At 43.7% G+C, this 19,353-nt stretch overlaps 1 protein-coding gene across 1 annotated transcript in view; it reads right to left on the bottom strand.

The window, feature by feature from the left end:
• Positions 1–19,353, bottom strand: part of SLC2A12 (solute carrier family 2 member 12) — a 58,222-nt gene that overhangs the window by 29,979 nt on the left and 8,890 nt on the right. The window contains exon 2 of the mRNA XM_065931314.1: positions 5,333–6,673. Coding sequence (XP_065787386.1) covers positions 5,333–6,673 — 1,341 coding nt within the window. The remainder of the gene's footprint in view (positions 1–5,332; positions 6,674–19,353) is intronic.

Below are 19,353 nucleotides of genomic sequence, written 5' to 3'. Positions count from 1 at the left end.
GTGACTACCCCATGGAAAACAAAGACAAGTCTTCTTGGCATAAAGGGAATAAGAATTCAGCAACAGCTTCTTTGTGTTCAGCTGACAGTGAAGCATCAAAATGGAAAAGTCCAGCACTCACTGGGAAAAAAAGCAACAAGAAGTCACACGAGGTGATGGAACTGGAGATACGTCACGATCGTCAGCTCAAGGGAGACAATTAACATTCCTGAGAAAATAAATATGAAAGCTTTTATCATGCATTAGCAAAAGAGTGTCTTTGGTTTTATAGCTAAAGAAACAAAAGCCGAGAGACAGTAAAGAAATAACCTCTTTTTTAGAACTAGATGGAATGGAAGCTAGTCATATATTTTAACAAGTAATGTTTAATTAAAAGAAATAAATGTCTACACAGAAGACAGAATACAGAGCCTTTGACCCTCTGAAACATTGCTTTCCAGATTCTTATTTATTCTCTTAGTCGAGTTTATCACCTGACCATTTTGTCCTGTGTCAATTTAGCTAAGCTGGAACTACATTTCCCAGAATTCCCTTCCCCATGTAGTTCCGGGTGAGGGTTGGCCAAAAGAGAAATTTGCCTGAGACTTGGAAGGCCAAAGTGACACAGCCCTGTGCTTGGGTGGTTGGCGCCCTGGACATCCGTGCAGGATGTATGAGTAGTTGTGATATGCTGGTTGTCCTTGCTGGCATGGAGGAGCAGCCAGTACACCCAGATCTCCTCCTCCAGCTTCTCCAAGTACCAGGCCAGGCACATGGGAGGGCTCTGGGGAAAGGGACACCGGTTTTCTGCAGGTGGCCTGCATCATCAGAATTGACGTGGTGAGCGACAGATGTGGGTTCCCATTTCTCCTTAGGGATTCCTGCTTGTCCTAGCAGGGTCCCGGGTCTTTGCTGCCCCTGCTCCAAGCCCAGCTTTTCCTCCCACCTGCCCTGCTGACCTGCAGAAACTTCAGGCTGCATCCAGATACAGAGGGCAGAGGCCTCCCAGACTCCACCAGCTTTCCTCTGAGGCCCTGACGAGTGACCTTCTCTCTTTTCTCTAACTGTCCCTTCCAGATCTGTGCTTTCTCAGCAGCTCCCACAATTATGTGATGTCTAATCCCTGCAGAAAATTCCTTATCTCATATCACTCACAGTGGTTCTACTTTTCTTACAGAATTTCTCACACTGTCTTCTCATCAGACCTTTGTCTAGCAAGCCTCCCTTTAATTGACTGTACTTGTCATTTCGCTTATTCTCAAGGGATCATCAGCTATCAGAAAAGGGTGATGAAATTTTTAAATGCATCTTAATGTTTCTAAATAGGCATCATGATAGACCGGGAACCAATATCAAAGTTCAGGCTACCATGAGGTTTAGGGACACTATCTATTGGCTACTGGTGACTGAGCTGGAAACCTCCATAGCGCCCAAAACTACCCAGGTCCAGCTGTTAACTGAGAGAGAAAGAAACACCTATCTTGTTTAAGCTACATTTATTTTGGTGTTTGTTGGAGCTGAGCTTGAATTTCAACCAATATACATGCTAAACATATCTTAATTGTTTAGTTATTCAAGTAAATGCATGTCAAAACTTTCTGCATTTCATCATTATTTTCCTTCTCTTTTATCCCATAATTCAATCTTATAAAAAATGTACATGCTCACTTACCTAGCAGAGCTTCAGAAAAAGAGACTACCTCTATCTTGCATAAAATGCAGTGGCTCATTTAATGACTTCATGCAATGGACAATAATACACCATTTTCACTTATTCCTATTTTTAATACATCTTCAAGGAGAAGACTGAACTAGCAAGTAATGGTTACCATCAGGACCAATACAGTTCTGTCTGTTTGTCTTGTCCATTTCATAAACAAGACATGTTTTCATGTGAGCAAGTCACTTAACTTCTCTGAGATTCAGTGTCTTCATTTATAAAATCTGGTGAATTTTCTTCCTCCCAGGCTTGTTGTGAAACTGCCAAAACATGTAAAAAAATTCCTAGAGCAATGTTTGACATAATATTAGTTGACTCTAAAGTCTAAATTATACATATATATATATATATTTAAAATTAGTTTAGAATCATATTTGAGGAATTTTAGAAGGTAAATAATAAACAGCCTCCAATAATTTCCCCCCAAATCAGACTGAACTTCCTAAAAGGGGAACTCTTGCTTTAATATAGTAATGTATCAAAGATATGCGTGTAACTGAAGAATCACTGCACTTACAAAGTTATCCAAAAACTAAGGAGAAGAAGAGGAGCATGAGCTCAGGAGGATTCTTATCATGAACAGCTTGGCTCTGGGAGTTTAAAATCAATGTTTCTCATATTATAATGTGTAGCATGTATTAATCTCTGCCAATGTGAGAAGTTCTCTGAATGAAAACAAACAAAAAAGGCATTCTTTTCTTAGATTCTTAGTTGACCTGTGATATTTCAAAAGATTGGATCCAGAAAACTGATGCAAAAAGGAAATATTTTTAGTTTTATGATAAATATATAGGTGAAAAAGGGCTTCCCCGGTGGCTCAGACAGTAAAGAATCTGCTTGCAATGCGGGAGACCTGAGTTAGATCTCTGGGTTGGGAAGATCCCCTGGAGGAGGGCATGGCAACCCACTCCAGTATTCTCGCCTGGAGAATCCCCATGAACGGAGGAAGCTGGCGGGTTACAGTCTGTGGGGTCACAAAGAGTCGGACGCGACTGAGCAACTAAGCACAGAGGGGAAAAAGATGCCGCAAAGCAAATCAATGGAGCAATAAATACCACCTTAAGTTTATCAAGTGAGCAAAGATTATTGTACTGATTGATATAGAAAGGTCCACAGACAAGGCTAAGTTGTTTCTTGGTAAAAGCTAACACTCATATCTTGCCCTTCCAGTAGACTTTAAAGAGTTTTTGAAAATAATTTTTAAAAGGTGCTTACTCATTTATTTCATTAGCTGTTGTATCAGAGTTGATACGTAAGCATTGTTATTGCTGCATTTTATAGCTCTCCAAACCCTAAACCCCATTGTGATGACATTTGGAATGGGGCCTTTGGGAAGTAATTAGGTCATAAGGGTGAAGTTTCTGTGATGGAATTAGTACCCTCATAATAAGAGACACAAAAGATATAGCTACTTCTCTCCTATCTCAGTCTATCTTCAACACAGCAAGAAGTCTGCCTCTACAACACAGGAAGAGGAAGCTGCCAAGAACTGAATCTCCTAACTCCTGATCTTGAGCTTCCCAGCCTCCAGACTGTGAGAAATTAATGTTTGTTCTCTAAGCCATGGCGACCCAAGCTGATTAAAATAAGCGTCTCACAGGTACACACCCAAGTAATTGAATCCTGAAATAATGGTAGAAACTTGTTTCCAGGAAACTGTTCGTTAATGGCATTCGTCATTTTCAGGCTTAAGGAGCAGTATCAGGGGCCAGGAATCTGCCAGAGAGATCAGGGGCTGATGGTACTGCAGTGTTTCCCCTAGCTTCCGGAGCACAGTCCTTTATGGGGAAATCTGCCTCCCCACATTGCAAAAGAAAGGACCAGCTTCAGGACATCAAGGCTTTAGATCATGTGATCTGATCTAGCCATTGCTGCTTACCCAAGAACAACCACTTATGACTCGGCACAGCAAAGAGCAGTGTAGACCAGATTCCTTCTCTGGAATCTGAATGAACCAATATCTACAGGCTGATCTCACAAAGAAGTAGGAGTAGAAGCTAAAAGATGAGGAAGCAGAGAGTTGGAGGAAAGGCCACATTGGCCATGTGCAAGTCCAGTCGTTAATGAACTCAGATTAAGCAGGCTAAACCTGCTGATTGCTGAACAGAATGAAGCAGACACAGGGAGCATAGCTCAATCCATTCAACCAAAACCTCCTTGAAGATAGCACAATATCTGTCTTGCTCATTACTATCATTGAGCATAGTTAGTTAGTTAGTTCAGTCACTCAGTCGTGTCTGACTCTTTGCAACCCCATGAATTGCAGCACGCCAGGCCTCCCTGTCCATCACAAACTCCCGGAGTTTACTCAAACTCAAGCCCATTGAGTCGGTGATGCCATCCAGCCATCTCATCCTCTGTCGTCCCCTTCTCCTCCCGCCCCCAATCCCTCCCAGCATCAGGGTCTTTTCCAATGAGTCAACTCTTTGCAGGAGGTGGCCAAAGTATTGGAGTTTCAGCTTCAGTAAGTTCCTGGCTATTAAAACAATTAGTCACTCAATCTACATTATTTCAATGAAGAGCTAACAGTGGATCACTAGGTCAAGCCCTTTTCCAGAAACACTATCCAGTGTCTGGCAGCTGCACATGTTCATGAAATTCCTTCAACAGAGCCCACATCTTCTTATTATTCCTGAGCTTCTAGCGCTTCCCTTTTTTGGAGCAAATCTATTTGCTCCTTGATCATTGTAAATAAACATTTCAATATCAACTCTGTACATGAAGAAAGAAAGGAGGGAGAAAGAAAGAGGGATGGAGAAGAATGAGAAGGGAGAGAGAGAGATGCAGATGGAAGCTGAGGGTGGTAGTGAAAGACTGCCCTTGATTTTTAAGCCCATCATTTTCCAGTGAGGTGCAAAAAAAAAAAAGAGTTTTCACAACTTCTCTACACAGAGGTTTAGAGTTTGGATGAGAAGCTAAAAGATTAAAGAACTGCAACAACCAACCTATTCTAGCAAACCCTAGGTAAAGTTTGCTCAAGAGAAGTAGTTAAACTTTGTCATTGCAATAGACCGACTATATCAAATAAAACAGTTTTGTAGCTACCTCCCTGCAGACTGTTTGCACTGGTTTCAATGGGAATACATGGACTCCCATTCCCCCATTTAACAGAGTAAAGTGTCCTGGGAGGTTATTCAAGTGATCAAATATCATCCTTCCCCAAATAATTCCTTCTTAATTCCCTTCTTCATTATTACTGGAATGTATCCATTATTGTGTCTTTGAAAAAATCTAAACACAATTTTTTTCTTCCACCTTCAAAAAACTAGAGAATTATACAGAAGAAAATGTCCCAGTAAACTTAGACTTCATAAAACAATATATTCTCTTGAGCAACATATCTTTTGAGGTCTGATTCCTTCCCAATTAATTGATAGTAAAGCATCTTCATGTGACAGATAACGGGAAGCTCCTCATTGGTTGAATACTAGCCCTGCACATTTCACAAAGCAGATATAAGACAGGTGTATTTTCCTCATTACCAGAAACACGAGGTGGCCAAAACTATTCCTGGCTTGCTTCTAGTATTTCCATGTATGAAGTATTATAGCAGTAGGATGTTCTGACTGGTCAAAAGTAATTGGTAACATTCATAAGGCGAGAGAGGGAAGGAATAAAAGCTAAAATACTTACTTGGTCCTAGACCAATTGAAAAGGCAGCAACGTAAACAAGCAAGCTGGCTAAAGAAAGCCATTTCAAAAAAGTGGGGATATCTGCAGAGTCTGTGACGATCTGGTATTCAGTTTGGCTTAGTCCAGCATTTGGTAACGATGCCAGGGTCGTTTCTCCTCTCCCGACCATGTCATTTCTCCTGGGCCTCGGTGAGCTTCTGCTGTGGAAAGTCATCCCTTTAAAGGATTCTCTAAGAGTGTCATTGCTGGCTGACAAGTTACCTGGTCCATAAAACACAGACTCATCCAAGGACTGGTTGATAGGACTATGGTTTCTGCAGATACTGGTGAAGTTCATGTGGATGTTGAGATTCACGATGCCCATGGTCACCAACGAAGCTGCCATCACAGAGGAACCGATACACAGGAAGGTTTTGCTCCCAACCTGGTCTACGAGAAGGGTGGCTGGGATGGTGCTGATGACCTTGACGACCCCAACCCCCGTGGAGGCGAGGCTAGCTGCCTCATTGCTTTGGAAGCCAACGGACTTCAAAACAGTAGATGCATAGAATAATATGTTTGGCTGGCCAGTGATCTGTACAAAAAATACTAGTGTTAAGCCTATCATGATTCGGGTCCTCATGTTGTCTTTTGAACGAAAAAGATCCCAAAAACTGTACTGATATTCATCTTTCAGGGAAGACTTTATCACAGTGAGTTCATCCATTGTATCCGAGATAGCTCTCAGCTTTCCAAGAACCTTACTAGCAGCTTCCTCGTGTCCCTTCATCACCAGAAATCGAGGACTTGGAGGAAGAAAGTACATTGCAATGGCTTGCAAAACTCCCAAGGGAATAACAAGGCCGAACATGTATTTCCAGCCATGGGAAATGTTGGCAAATGCATAATTTGAAATGTAGGCAAAAAGAATGCCGATGACAATCATCAGCTCGTTCAGTGACACGAGAAGGCCTCTTCTGTGTTGGGGAGCAATTTCTGCAATGTAGACACAAGTGGCGGTGGAGGAGAGTGAAATGAAAACTCCGATAGCAATGCGCCCCCCTATAAGAGTGGTGTAAGATAAGCTGGTAATCAAGACCAGGCTCCCAAGTCCAAGAAGGCAGGAGGACAAAATGATGGCGGCCCTTCTCCCGTACCTGTCAATCAGGACCCCTCCGATTAGAGAGGCCAGGAGGGCCCCGATAAGCAGGGAGCTCACCACCATTTCCTGCTCATGGCAGGTCAGGGCTAACAAGGTTCTTATTTGCAGAAGAGCCCCAGAGATGATGCCAAGTTCATACCCCACCAGGAAGCCACTGACAGCAGCTGTGACAGACGACAGGAGCGTATACATGCCACAACCTGTGAGCAGAGAGAAGAAACAGGTCAGTTCTGAATCGCGTCTGATGGAGACAACCTTGTCTAAGTACATTTTCCATAGCACTGATTATAAACACATATATGTGGAAGTCACTCAGTCATGTCTGACTCTGTCACCCAATGTACTATCCAGTCCATGGAATTCTCTGGGCCAGAACACTGGAGTGGGGACCTGTTCCCTTCTCCCGGGGATCTTCCCAACCCAGGGATCAAACCCAGGTCTCCTGCATTGCAGGCGGATTCTTTACCAGCTGGGCAACTAGGGAGAACCATAAACACATATAATTATAGTCAAATAATACACTAACCAAAACATGATTAGATAAGGAAGGAAAAATCTTTTCTCTTTCATTTTCGGGGAGGATGGCGTGGAGACATTTATACGGTTTTTGTTTGTGTGTGTGTGTGTGTGTGTGTGTGTGTGATGTGATGTTGGTTTTCGTTTTGAGCAGACCCATATGTGAGATAAGCAGATGACAGATGATGGGGACTGAACAAGCAAGAACACGGTTTTGTTCCTGCCTTGGTGTTAGATTGGAAATTCAGAGAGCCTGGAAATTCAGGTCCTGCTGTCTAAGGCAAACCCTGAGGGCGGAATACTGAGGGAAGCAGTCTCTGGACGGGCCTCAGTCTGTCGAGTGTGGAATCTGGGGAAAAATGAAGCCCAGCATCTGGGAAAACCTGCCCTCCTGTTCTCTTGGCCAAAATCCAGCCACCCCTGGCTTTTGCTGAAACACAAGAGGGTGATGGGAAAGACCAGGGTGTGAGTGCCTTCACAAAATCGGGGCTGGGTCAGAAAGAAGGGGTGGGAAGGAAGAACAAGAGGGGCTTTATATTGTTCCATTCTTTTGAGGTTAACAACTGAAGGGAAATGGCAAAATGTTGCATAAAAATGCAATAATCCACAATAAAATAAAGTTGATGTATGAGCATTGTGAACACAAACTTTTAAAACGAAACTACCTCAGCAACTTGTCCAGCTAATCGGAAAACAAATATGTAAAATCCCTACACAGCAGGTGTTATCTCTTTATATGTAACACAGTGAAACAAAACAAATGTGGTTCTTCCCCCCCAAGAAACTTAACATTCTAGTGATATCTCTATTATTTATCATGTCTCTTAATTTTCATGTGCAAAATCACTTTACAGCAGTCTTAAGCCCTCAATTTCCACATAAATTATTTTCCCACATAATCTTAAAATTCTCAGCTACAAATTTTTCTACCAAAAGGAGATTTGGGTCAGATTTTCCTATTCGGATAAGAATATTGTATTGCTCTGTATCTCTTCTTGTCATTGTTCATTTTATCTAAGTCTGACGTGTGGGTTAGGGTGTGTGCTTTGGCGATTCACCTCCAACATTCAGATTGGAGAAATAAGTGATTCTGGAGGGTGATGCACCTGGGGAGCAGGTTGCAGGAGGCCCCTCAGAGGGGATTTAGAGGGGCAGAGAGCTGTGTGAAAGTATTGAGTCAAGGACTTGGGGGAAGAGATGCCAGAGCTGGGTGAGTAGCAGAAAATGTCTTTGCCACATGGTCCTCCTCCTTTCCCTTCCTTAGTTTCTCCCTCTTGTTGGATGGGAAACAGTGCTTCCCTATAGAAAGACCCTTTGAGATACATCAAGATACTCCTTGATGCTCTGCTATTCTACTTTAGAGAGAGTTGGGGTGGTGGAGTAAGGGGGAAAGCGGCTGGAGGAAGGTACAAGTCCCAAGCCCAGCTTCTCGTGGTCTAGGGGGGAAAGCTCCTGACAGAACAGAGGCGTAGCCGTTTCTTCAGCTTTCTGGACTTAACTTCATATGCCTCGTTCTTTTATTCAGGGTTCATAGGACACTGACAGACCAGGGTGTGTGAAAAGGGTCTAGAAACCATCCCAGTTTTTCAACGGCCCTCTTGATATCCAGCAGCTAGTGCTGAGTACAATTCTTCAGAGATATAATAAAATTGTCTCCATATGAATTGATAAAAAATTATCTGTACAAAATCACAAGTTTTTAAAAATTAGATATCACAATATTATCTATCGATCGATCCATCTTTTCATACTGTGCATGGGGTTCTTGGGGCAAGAATACTGAGATGCTCTCCCATTTCCGTCTCAGTGGACCACATTTCGTCAGGCCCTCGCTGGCAGGGACATGCCCTTCAACCACTCAGCATAGCTGGATGACATGCCCCAGGCCCTGGCTGTCCCACCAAAAAAGTGATGCTTTTTGAACTCTGGTGTTGGAGAAGATACTTGAGAGTCCCTTGGACTGCAAGAAGATGAAACCAATCAATCCTAAAACAAATCAATCCTGAATATTCATTGGAAGGACTGATGCTGAAGCTGAAACTCCCATACTCTGGCCACCTGAAGTGAAGAACTTACTCATTGGAAAAGACCCTGATGCTGGGAAAGATTGAAGGCGGGAGGAGAAGGGGACAACAGAGGATGAGATGGTTGGATGGCATCACCGACTCAATGCACATGATTTTGAGCAAGCTCTGGGAGTTGGTGATGGACAGAGAAGCTTGGCATGCTGCAGTCCATGGGGTCGAAAAAAGTTGGAGACAGCTTAATGACTGAACAATCACCTATTTATTTGGCAATTTGCCTTCAACAACTGCATCCCGGGCTTCCCTGCTGGCTCATTGGTAAAGAATCTGCCTGCCCATGCGGGAGACACAGGTTCAATCCTTGTCCCGGGAAGATCCCACATGCCGTGGAGCAACTAAGCTTGCACGCTACACTTATTGATCCTGTGTTCTAGAGCCTGGGAGCTGCAACTGTTGAAGCCCGCACACCCTGGAGCCCAAGCTCTGCAACCAGAAGCCGTTGCAATGAGAAGCCTGAGCACTGCAACGAGAGAGCAGCCCCTGCTCACAACTAGAGAAAAGCCCCTGAGCCATGAAGACCCAGCACAGCCATAGATAGATAAATTAAATAAACTATTTAAAAAATTTTTGCACTCCATGACCCTATTATCACATGGGTGAGGGGATACCAACACAGGTTATACGCTATAGAATTAAGCTAAGGTCTTCATTGTCTGAATGTTATTTGAAGAGTATATCTTCCTTGTTATATGCTTTAAGGGTTACCGCCCCGAACTAGTTTCCCCATTCATCTCACTGCTGCTTATTACTGCTGAGGTCCATTATGGTTCTAAAGCTGCCCATTCAACATTTGGAATTTTAATTTAGGGTGGAAGGCTAGTCCCCACGTCTTCCAAGATCTCAACCCTGTGACACTTTCGGACTTCCCCCACGGGAAATTTTCCTGGTGCTACTTTACCATATACATAGAATGAAGAAAGACATAGAGTGGGGGTTTTTTGTTTTTGTTTTGTTTTTTTCTGTATCTACCTTTTGGTTGCTGGTGATAGAAGCAGGATGCTACCCTATGGATGCCAGAAAGCAGAGATGACTTTCCCCCAAAATCTGACAGAGACCAGGAGGAAAGAGAAAGAATGGCTGCTCAATCATGAATGGCAGAGTCTGGGGCAGGACAGGGTCTGGGGTGGACAGAGGAGAAGCAGCCAGCGCTGAAGGAGAGAGGAGGGTGAGGAATCACAATTAGAGCCTTTTCAACACACATCCAGCCCTGAAGTCAGTCCGCACTTCCAGTTCATGGTGAAGTTTAGCATTCCTGGCCATTCTGCCCATGAATTTGCTTCACGAGAGCCATTCTCTATATCCCTGAGTCCCCATAAGGGTGCCGTAGGGGAGTCTCAGCCTTTCATGGACATCACAGAAGTAGAAATTATCTAGAAACTTCTAAGTGGTACCCACAGGCTGCTGGGTCATGCCTACCCTCTGAGTCTGGCCGCTTTGTTATTAATAGACCAGTTGTGTTCCTTTGGAGCAAGGATAATTCCTTAATAAGATAATCAAGTAAAACTGTTCCTATTAAAGATGTGATCACAACCCAGAGGCTTTATGCAAATGAGCACTGAGACCCACATCCCTGGCACAAAGGATGGCCAGCTCCCACAGGCGAGGCGGCTGCAGCCACTTCCACAACAATAGCCGCATTGTCTGCCACTCACGGTGACTCAGACGAAACCACAACTCTAACTGGCTTGCACCCGCAACACTCCATCTTTCACAATATCTGACTTTGTGCCCATTTTCTTCTCTCCTGTTCTTCCCCATGTGCCTATTATATCATAAATACGTAAAGGAACACACAACAGACACTTGCCGGAAGACTGACTTCAACAACAGACTGGAAAGCGTGCACACACAGGTTCTGGTTTTGGCAGGCGGCCAGGTCATTATGCAGCTTGACCAACTGTGAAGGCTTCACACATTGAAAAGACCTCCTACTTCATGTTTTGCTGGAGAAAAACTTGCAGGGGCCCCCAAGTGGCCTTGCATCTGCGTTCTCCCTGCTCCCAGCTCCTCCTTCCCGAACACCTGTAATCCTGACCCATCACTCAAGAGTCATTTCAAGCGCCACCACTCCCAGGGTGCCTGGCCTGACACCCTCGACCCTTCTGGGCTCCCACTGTGCACAGAATATGGGGTTCCAGACATATGAAGGCACATCAGTAAGTCACTTAGTTATTGACCTGTTTGTCTTCCCCTCTCACACAGGAAGACTCTGAGGCAAGAACTCTCCTTTCCCTAACATCTGTATTCTCACCTCTAGTCTTTGGCACAGGAGCAGTCTTCAGTAAATATCTGTTAAGTGAATAAATAAATTCACACTGGACCTCTTTCCTCCACAAGCTGTACTGTGACTGGGGTGGACAGAAAGCCTCACGGCCATCCCTTTACAGGGCCTCTCACTTGCAAGTGTGAGCAGTGGTTGATGTCACGTGTCCTTTTAGCTATATCTAAGGGTCCCACCCTCTGCGGGGGAGAGACCTGAGCTCCCTCAGGCAATACTCCAGTTAGGAGGCCCTGAGCAGCTTCTCATCTTGCCTGTGACACAGACCAGTCACAGGAACAAGGTCTCCATCCCAGTCATATTCTACAAGCAGCGGCTCCTTCAACATGGGACAAAGGAAACCCTGGAAGCTCCATAAATGCTCCATCTGTAAGAATGGACCAGAACACCTTGGACCAGAAGCTGCCTATCCTAACAACACTTCATAAAGTTGGAAGTGAAGAAGGGTTTACAACCTCTCGGGGATAAAGTCTTAAGATACCTTGCTGCCCTGACAGTCTCCATGCAATATTCCTCCTCTGCCAGTTGTTAAACCAAATGGGGGATATATGATGGTACAAGACCTCAGAGCAGTAAATGTGTCACCACTGTGTAATGGTCCCCATACATCCCTTCATGGCCAACCTTACAACATATTAGCCCAGATCCCTGAGGATGCTAAATGGTTTACTGTGCTGGATCTCGAGAATGCCTTTTTTGCATCCCAATTCATTCATCATCACAATATCTGTTTGCCTTTGAGCGGACTAACCTTGACTCACGCCAAAGGCAACAATATACCTGGACAATATTGCCTCAGGAGTTTCAGGACAGCAAAGGTCCATCTGGTCAAAGCTATGGTTTTTCCAGTAGTCATGTATGGATGTGAGAGCTGGACTATAAAGAAAGCTGAGCACTGAAGAATTGATGCTTTTGAACTGTGGTGTTGGAGAAGACTCTTGAGAGTCCCTTGGGCTGCAAGGAGATCCAACCAGTCCATTCTAAAGGAGATCAGTCCTGGGTGTTCACTGGAAGGACTGATGTTGAAGCTGAAACTCCAGTACTCTGGCCACCTAATGTGACGAGCTGACTTATTTGAGAAGACCCCGATGCTGGGAAAGATTGAGGGCAGGAGGAGAAGGGGACGACAGAGGATGAGATGGTTGGATGGCATCACCGACTCAGTGGACATGAGTTTGGGTGGACTCCGGGAGTTGGTGATGGACAGGGAAGCCTGGCGTGTTGCAGTCCATGGAGTCACAGAGTTGGACATAATTGAGCAACTGAACTGAACAGAACTGAACACTTTTTTGCCCAGACTTTTGGAAAGGAAATAAGGGAAATACACCTTAAAAAGGGTGCTCTGCTACAGTACATGGATGACCTATTAGTATGTAGTCCCTCCATGGAGGCTAAGATCAAAATATCATTGAAGTCCTTCATTTCCTTGGGATCCAGAGCTAGAGAGTCTCTCAGACAAAGGCATCAATCTCAAAACAACAAGTTAACTATCTGGGATACATAATAAACCCTGGAAGTATACAGTTATATCCAGATAGAAAACAAGCTATATTAGGCCAAAGTATTTCAAAGGCAAAGGAAAATCTCTGTCTTTTGCGGCATGTTAGGATTTTGTAGAATACGGATTCTAGGATTCAGGCTTATGTCTAAGCCCCTGTAAGAAGCCGTTTAAGGACCAGATACAGAACTGTTACTTTGGAACAGAGAACAGGAAAAGACTTTTAAGATATCAAGTAGGGCCTCACTAGAGGCCCCGCTCTCAGGCTTCCCAATCTGAAGAAGCCATTCAACTTCTACATGGCTGAAAAGCAGGAGACAGCTCTGGGGGTCCTTATACAGAAGCTAGGAGTTCTTCAGCCTATAGGAGAATTTTCCAAACAACTAGACTCTGTGGTTGAGGCTGGCCTGGGGGCCTCTGGGCAGTAGCTGCCACAGCTTTATTAGTGGAAGATGTTAACAAGCTTACTTTTGGACAACAACGGAAGGCCAGATCCCTCAAGTGCAAGGGATCCTAGAGATAAAAGGCCACCATTGGCTAACTGAAGGCTGCCTTATTAAGTACCAGGCTTTGCTCTTTGACTTCCCAGAGCTAACCTTCAAAACTTGCCATCCTCTTAACCTCGCTCCTTAATGCCTGCCGAAAGCCCAGAGCTAACACATTCTTGTCTCAAAACCCTTGACCGGCTCTGTGCCTGCAGGTCTGACCTAGCAGATGAAGCCGTAGGAAAAAAAGGAAGACTGGTTTTACCGATGGCAGCAATTTCATCAAAGATGGAGTCAAGAGGGCAGGCTATGCCATCATGAGCACCCACAGCGTCACAGAAGCAAAACACAGCGCTCACCTGAACCTTAACCCTAGGGGAAGGAAAGACTGTAAACCTATGTACAGATTCAAGATATGCCTTCCTTGTCTTACACACCCGTGCAGCTACCTGGAAAGAGAGAAAACTTCTAAATGCAAGAAATTCCCCTATAAAATATGGGGCTAAGATTTTACATCTCATAGAGATGGCTCAACAACCAAAACAGGCAGCAGTCATCCACAGCAGCAGGTATCAGAAGGGAACTTCTCAAATTTCCCAAGGAAACGACGGGGCAGATCAGAAAGCAAAGGAAGCAGCCCAGATACCCGTAATCGAAAAGGCATTAATCCCATCCCTTCCCCTTTTAACGTTATACCCAGGCACTGGACTTTAGGAGAGATCTGCGCCCAAGACAGAGGGGGGACCTTAAGGAACAGATGACTGGTGGTATATAGGCCTGAAGTTGCTCATATATCTCTCTGACCAATGAAAAAATTATTAAAGGGTTACATGATTCTCTCCATCTGGGGAGAGATGCAATGTCTATGATTGTCTTCTGACTTTTTTTTTTTTTTACAGGGAAAAGGCTCCCAGAGATGATTAAAAGAGTTACTTGAGCCTGTGCCCTCTGTACCACCCATAATCCAGGAGATAACCTCAAGCCTCCCCCTCTTAAGCCCAGTCCAGTGTGGTGGGAATTACCCAGGAGACAGGACTAGCTAAGTTAATAGATTTCACTCAGATGCCCTCTTTCCAGGACTTCAAATATATATTAGTCTTTATAGATACTTTTACTGGATGGACAGAGGCTTTCCCCCACTAGATCAGAGAAGGCAACTGAAGTGGCTAAGGCTCTCCTAGAGGAAATTATTCCTAGATTTGGATTGCCCCATCACCTCCAGAGTGACAATGGGCCTTCAGTTGCAAAGGTCACTTAACAGCTTTCACAGGCTTTAGGAAATAAATACCACCTCCATTCATCCTGGAGACCTCAGTCCTCAGGAGAAGTGGAACAGACTAAAGAAAATCCTGGGCAAACTCCATCAGGAAATGTCAAGAGTCATGGCATCACCTGCGGGCAATAGCCCTCTTAAGGGTCAGGGCAGCTCCTACAGCAACCACCAAGTTAAGCCATTTTGAAATGATATTCGGAAGGCCATTCCTTACTCTGGACATCTTAACTGACCCAGAAACCCAGGCTCAACTTAAATACATTATAAACCTAGGCCAGGTTCAGAAGGCAATACAAGAATACAGCAACAGAGTGTAGCCCACTCCAGATGACAGTCCCAGGCCCCCTGTTGTAAACCCTGAAAAACCTCGAAAAATGAGTCCCCAGCGACCAGCTTCTCGCAAAACGGAAGGTTCTTACCAGTCTTTCTGAGCACCTCTGCAGCAGTTAAACTCCAGGATGTCATCAGCTGGGTTCATCTGTCTAGGATTAAACCTGTCTCCACTGATAGGTTACAGGAACCTGAAGACCCACATTCCAGCCATCCCTGTGAATCCTCCCCTTTCTCCAAATCTCCACAGGATCAGGGGGACCCAGGTGAAAATTCCTGAAAATTGCAGGTGGATGAGTGAGCCACTCCAAGACTTGAAGCTCTTATTCAGAAGGGAGAAAAAGACTTCTAAGCCTCTGGTTAAGTACCTGTAGCCACTGTCTTCCTTTTGCCTTCTGGTACTCCAATCTACTTGCAGATTAGATGCTCTGGTAGATTTAGATAATTATTGTCTTCTTTGTTCTCACCTTCACTCTTGGAATTTATTAAACTTCTCTGCCCACGCTGGATGATTTAATTATGATCCTGACTGGTGCAACTTCTTGTTGTTTAGTCGCTAAGTCATGCAACTATGAAGCTACTAATTGTCTTAGCTTTTTCACACCTCTGCCAACTAAGACCTTTTTAGTCCAGGAAGGATTTTGGCCACTGATGGGAAGAACCGATTCATTGGAAAAGACCCTGATGCTTGGAAAGATTGAGAACAGGAGGGGACGGCGGCGACAGAGGATGAGGTGGTTAGATTACTCACCGGCTCAACAGACATGAGTTTGAGCAAACTCTGGGAAATAGTGAAGGACATGGAAGCCTGGTGTGCTGCAGTCCACGGGGTCACAAAGAGTTTGACATGACTTAGCGATTGAACAGTCCAAGGAGACCTGGGACCAACAGGTTCAGTCCTTCCATTTTAGAAATATAGAAATATGTGGTCTCTTATTTCTTATCTGGACAGGGCCCAAGTTCCTCTCTCAGTTGTCCTCCTATTGATATTTTGGAGTTCGTGTCCACAAGGACCCAACTTGAATTGCTTACTGTGGGTGGGGGTACAGTGGATCTATCTCCTGTTTCATATTCTTTTCTCTTTCATCTCTATCTTCTTGTCCTTTCTTTAAATGTGCATTTCTAATAGCTTCTCTTATTTATCTTCCACATCACAGATTTCAGATAATAATTCTGCTTTTGCAGTTTTAGACTCTGACACTTCACACCTTTCTTATCAGGTCTATCTGCATATCTGATCTCAACTAGCTCCATCTTCACCTCAATTTACTTTTATCACCAGCTGTTGTCCTGCGTCTCATTTCCCCCCCGCCCCAGAGTCCATTTTTTTAAAAAAAAATTATAGAAAACAGAAATCAGATACTGTCCAAAATATATGTATGTCCTATAAAGAGAAATCTCAGAATGCATGTTTTGCCTTTGTATTTAAAAACGTACTTGACAGTAACTGGCTTACCACATTCTCTTTACCCAGCCCCCAAATCAGTTATGATATTTTTGACTGTAGGAAACCAAAAACCTGAAAAACAAGGGCATTTATTGTTTAGTTTGTGAGAAGACCAAGTTAAATTTGGTGTCTCCAAGGATTCACACCCTACCCATCCATCTGTTCCTGCCTGCACAGAGGGCTGGCTTTTGTCCCCAATCTGTCACCATATGTACAAGGTGACTGTCACAGCTCCAGGCATGAGATGCTCTCACAATCAGATGCACAATGGAGAAGGCTTAGGACAAGGGGTTATCCCCATGTGCCTCTTTCCTTTTATCATGGAGGGAACTTTCCAGAAGAACCTTGAAAGATGGTGGCGTTCACAACATGCTAACCCAAAATACAACATCTTGGCATGTTGAATATTTCATGTGAGAGGTACTTTCTGTTATACCCGGAGGAAAAGAACATCCTTATCTCAGAAAGCAAAGCAAAGGGGCACCAAGAAGGATTTCAATGAAGAAACTTGCTAAGGTTCCCCTGGTTTACTACACTTAACCTCATACTCCTGTCATATTTTCATGACAAATCAAGCATAAAAATACTCAGGCTTAATCATTTCTTTGAGCTTTTATTTCCTTATGAAGGTTTCCATGTCACATAAAACTTACATTAATTAAATATGGATGCTTTTGTGTTCAACTGTCTTTGTTGGCTTAATTTTTGGACTCAGTCACAGGCCCTAAAAAGGTTGAGGATAACTTTTTACCTCCCCACAAAGACTTATCCTCATGTCTCACTGACCAGAACCAGTGGGTTCCATAGCCAAACTTGGCTGCAAGAGAGAATAAGTATCTGAACCTCCTAGTTACCCAGTTAGAAAAGACAAAGAAATAAAAAGGAAGTTGAGATAGCACTTAAGTTTTCAGTGTCTGACACACCTTACCCTAACCACCCAGCTGCAGTTGGAAACGTTCTTAGTTAGACTTGAAGGAGCAGTTAATGTGCACAGACGCTAGCCACATTTCTCATGTCTGTAACTTATTTTTCTGGTGTGACCCCATTGAACTGAGAAAGGAATTTTTTTCCTTCTACATTTTGGTCCCCTGACTGTGAATGGGGGATAATATCTCTGCATTGTATACAGCAAACTTTCTTTTTTTGCTTGTCAAAAACAGCACATACAAAACTACAACTTCTAGAATGTACCACTCCAGCGGCTCATCTGAGCTTCGTCTCTTCTTAACACTGATTTTCACATTCTAGAATACCACTGTCCTTCATTGGTCTAGCCAGAGTTGCTGAAGTCTTGGAAATTGTAGCTGCTAAGAGATATAGAATGGGAAGTGATGGTGATAGGATAGGGTGGGAAGAATTATACTATGGAGCAAAGCCTTCTGACTATCTCAAAAAAGCAGCTCCAAGAGGTCTGTGGAGATGTTATCCCTTGATCGATGAAAATTCTCTCAGTAGGGATGCTCAGTGACAGTTTGTGGAAAACTAAAATATTACTCCCTGTTTTATACATTGGGCTTCTCCAGTGGCTCAGCAGTAAAGAATTTGCCTGCAATGCAGGAGCCACAGCAGATGTGGGTTCAGTCCCGGGGTAGGGAAGACCCCCTGGAGGAAGGCAAGGCAACCCACTCCAGTATCCTTGCCTGGAAAATCCCATGGACAGATGAGGCTGGCGGGCTACAGTCCATGGGGAGGCAGAGTCAGACAAAACTGAGCAGCTGAGCGCAGCACAAGTTCTAACCCACTGATAAGTATACCTGGCCTTAAAGTTATTGCAATTTTGCATCTCTTTCCAGCTTTTCAAGAGGATTTTCAATATACAGTTAAGAGGGGGTGAATCTGGAGAACAAACCAGCAGCCGTTTACCCAGAGACCTCTGACATCTCCAGAAAGGAGATTCTCAATCTGCGTGAATTGTGGTGAGTGAAGGACATCTGAAAACTGATAGTCTTCAAAAAGGATCTTCATCCCATCAATGCTCACTAAACATTAGGAAAAATAGTAACATACACATTTGTCCTTCAAGAGTCCATACATATACATAGATGTGATGAAGTAAAAGGTTTTAATTCAAAGTGTGAGTGAATGCAGAGTAGCTGCCTGCCATTCTATATTTTCTAATCATTAAACGTAAAACTGTTAAAACTAGTATGTGAGAATTTGAAATTGTTTTTCTATTTAAAAAGGATTCCAGGGACTCAAAAATGGTTGAAAGTCATCCTCAGTGCTTTAAAAATTCTTTAATTAAGGGAATGAATAGGGAGGCAATAATATTGTAAAGCTTGTGGATGTAAAGTTCTTAGGAAGAGCACTTTATTTACTAAAAATGAATACCTGGATGGCCACCTCAGGGTTAAGGGAAAAGGCCATGGGTCATGTTGATAACAGAGGTAAGTCATGGGAGGGAGAGGGAGAAAGGGAGAAAATGCTAAGAAGCATGAATTTGTGTGTGTGTGTGAGAGAGAGACAGAGAGAGAGAGAGCTCAAGAAAGAATGGCCAACAGAACCCAGAAGTAAGACAGATGGAAAAAAAGGTCAGGAGATTTTGTCAACTTGTGGAGGATGGGTAAGGATGAGAAATGAAGATAAGAGAAAAATAGTACAAGAGGTTTGTAGCTTCTAGCAAAAATTGGTTGACAAGAAAGTCTCTAAGGTGGATTTGACAGAATTGTATGAATGGGTCCACCTAATATTTAATTGCACTATAGCCCTCTTCAAATTGTCAGTAAGAATCTACGAAGAACTTGAGAGAATAGGATTTGAGTATGTGAAGGAAAGGATTGTGATCCATGCATGGACTAGAAGAGGGATAAGAGAAAAGACCAGCTCTGGGAAGCGAAGGGCAAGAAACCAGGGTAAATAGGAAGGTGGTGTAAAAAGTGGTCAGAAACTGATCCTAAGACTCCTAATGTACACCAGTATACTGTGTGTGTTTGAGGATGGGCAGAGAGCTGGGGAATAAAGAGGTATGT

Source organism: Muntiacus reevesi, chromosome 3, assembly GCF_963930625.1.
Source record: "Muntiacus reevesi chromosome 3, mMunRee1.1, whole genome shotgun sequence".
NCBI classification, from domain to species: domain Eukaryota; kingdom Metazoa; phylum Chordata; class Mammalia; order Artiodactyla; family Cervidae; genus Muntiacus; species Muntiacus reevesi.
Note: the sequence above shows the minus strand (reverse complement) of the source record. Positions and strands in the feature narration are given on the sequence as shown.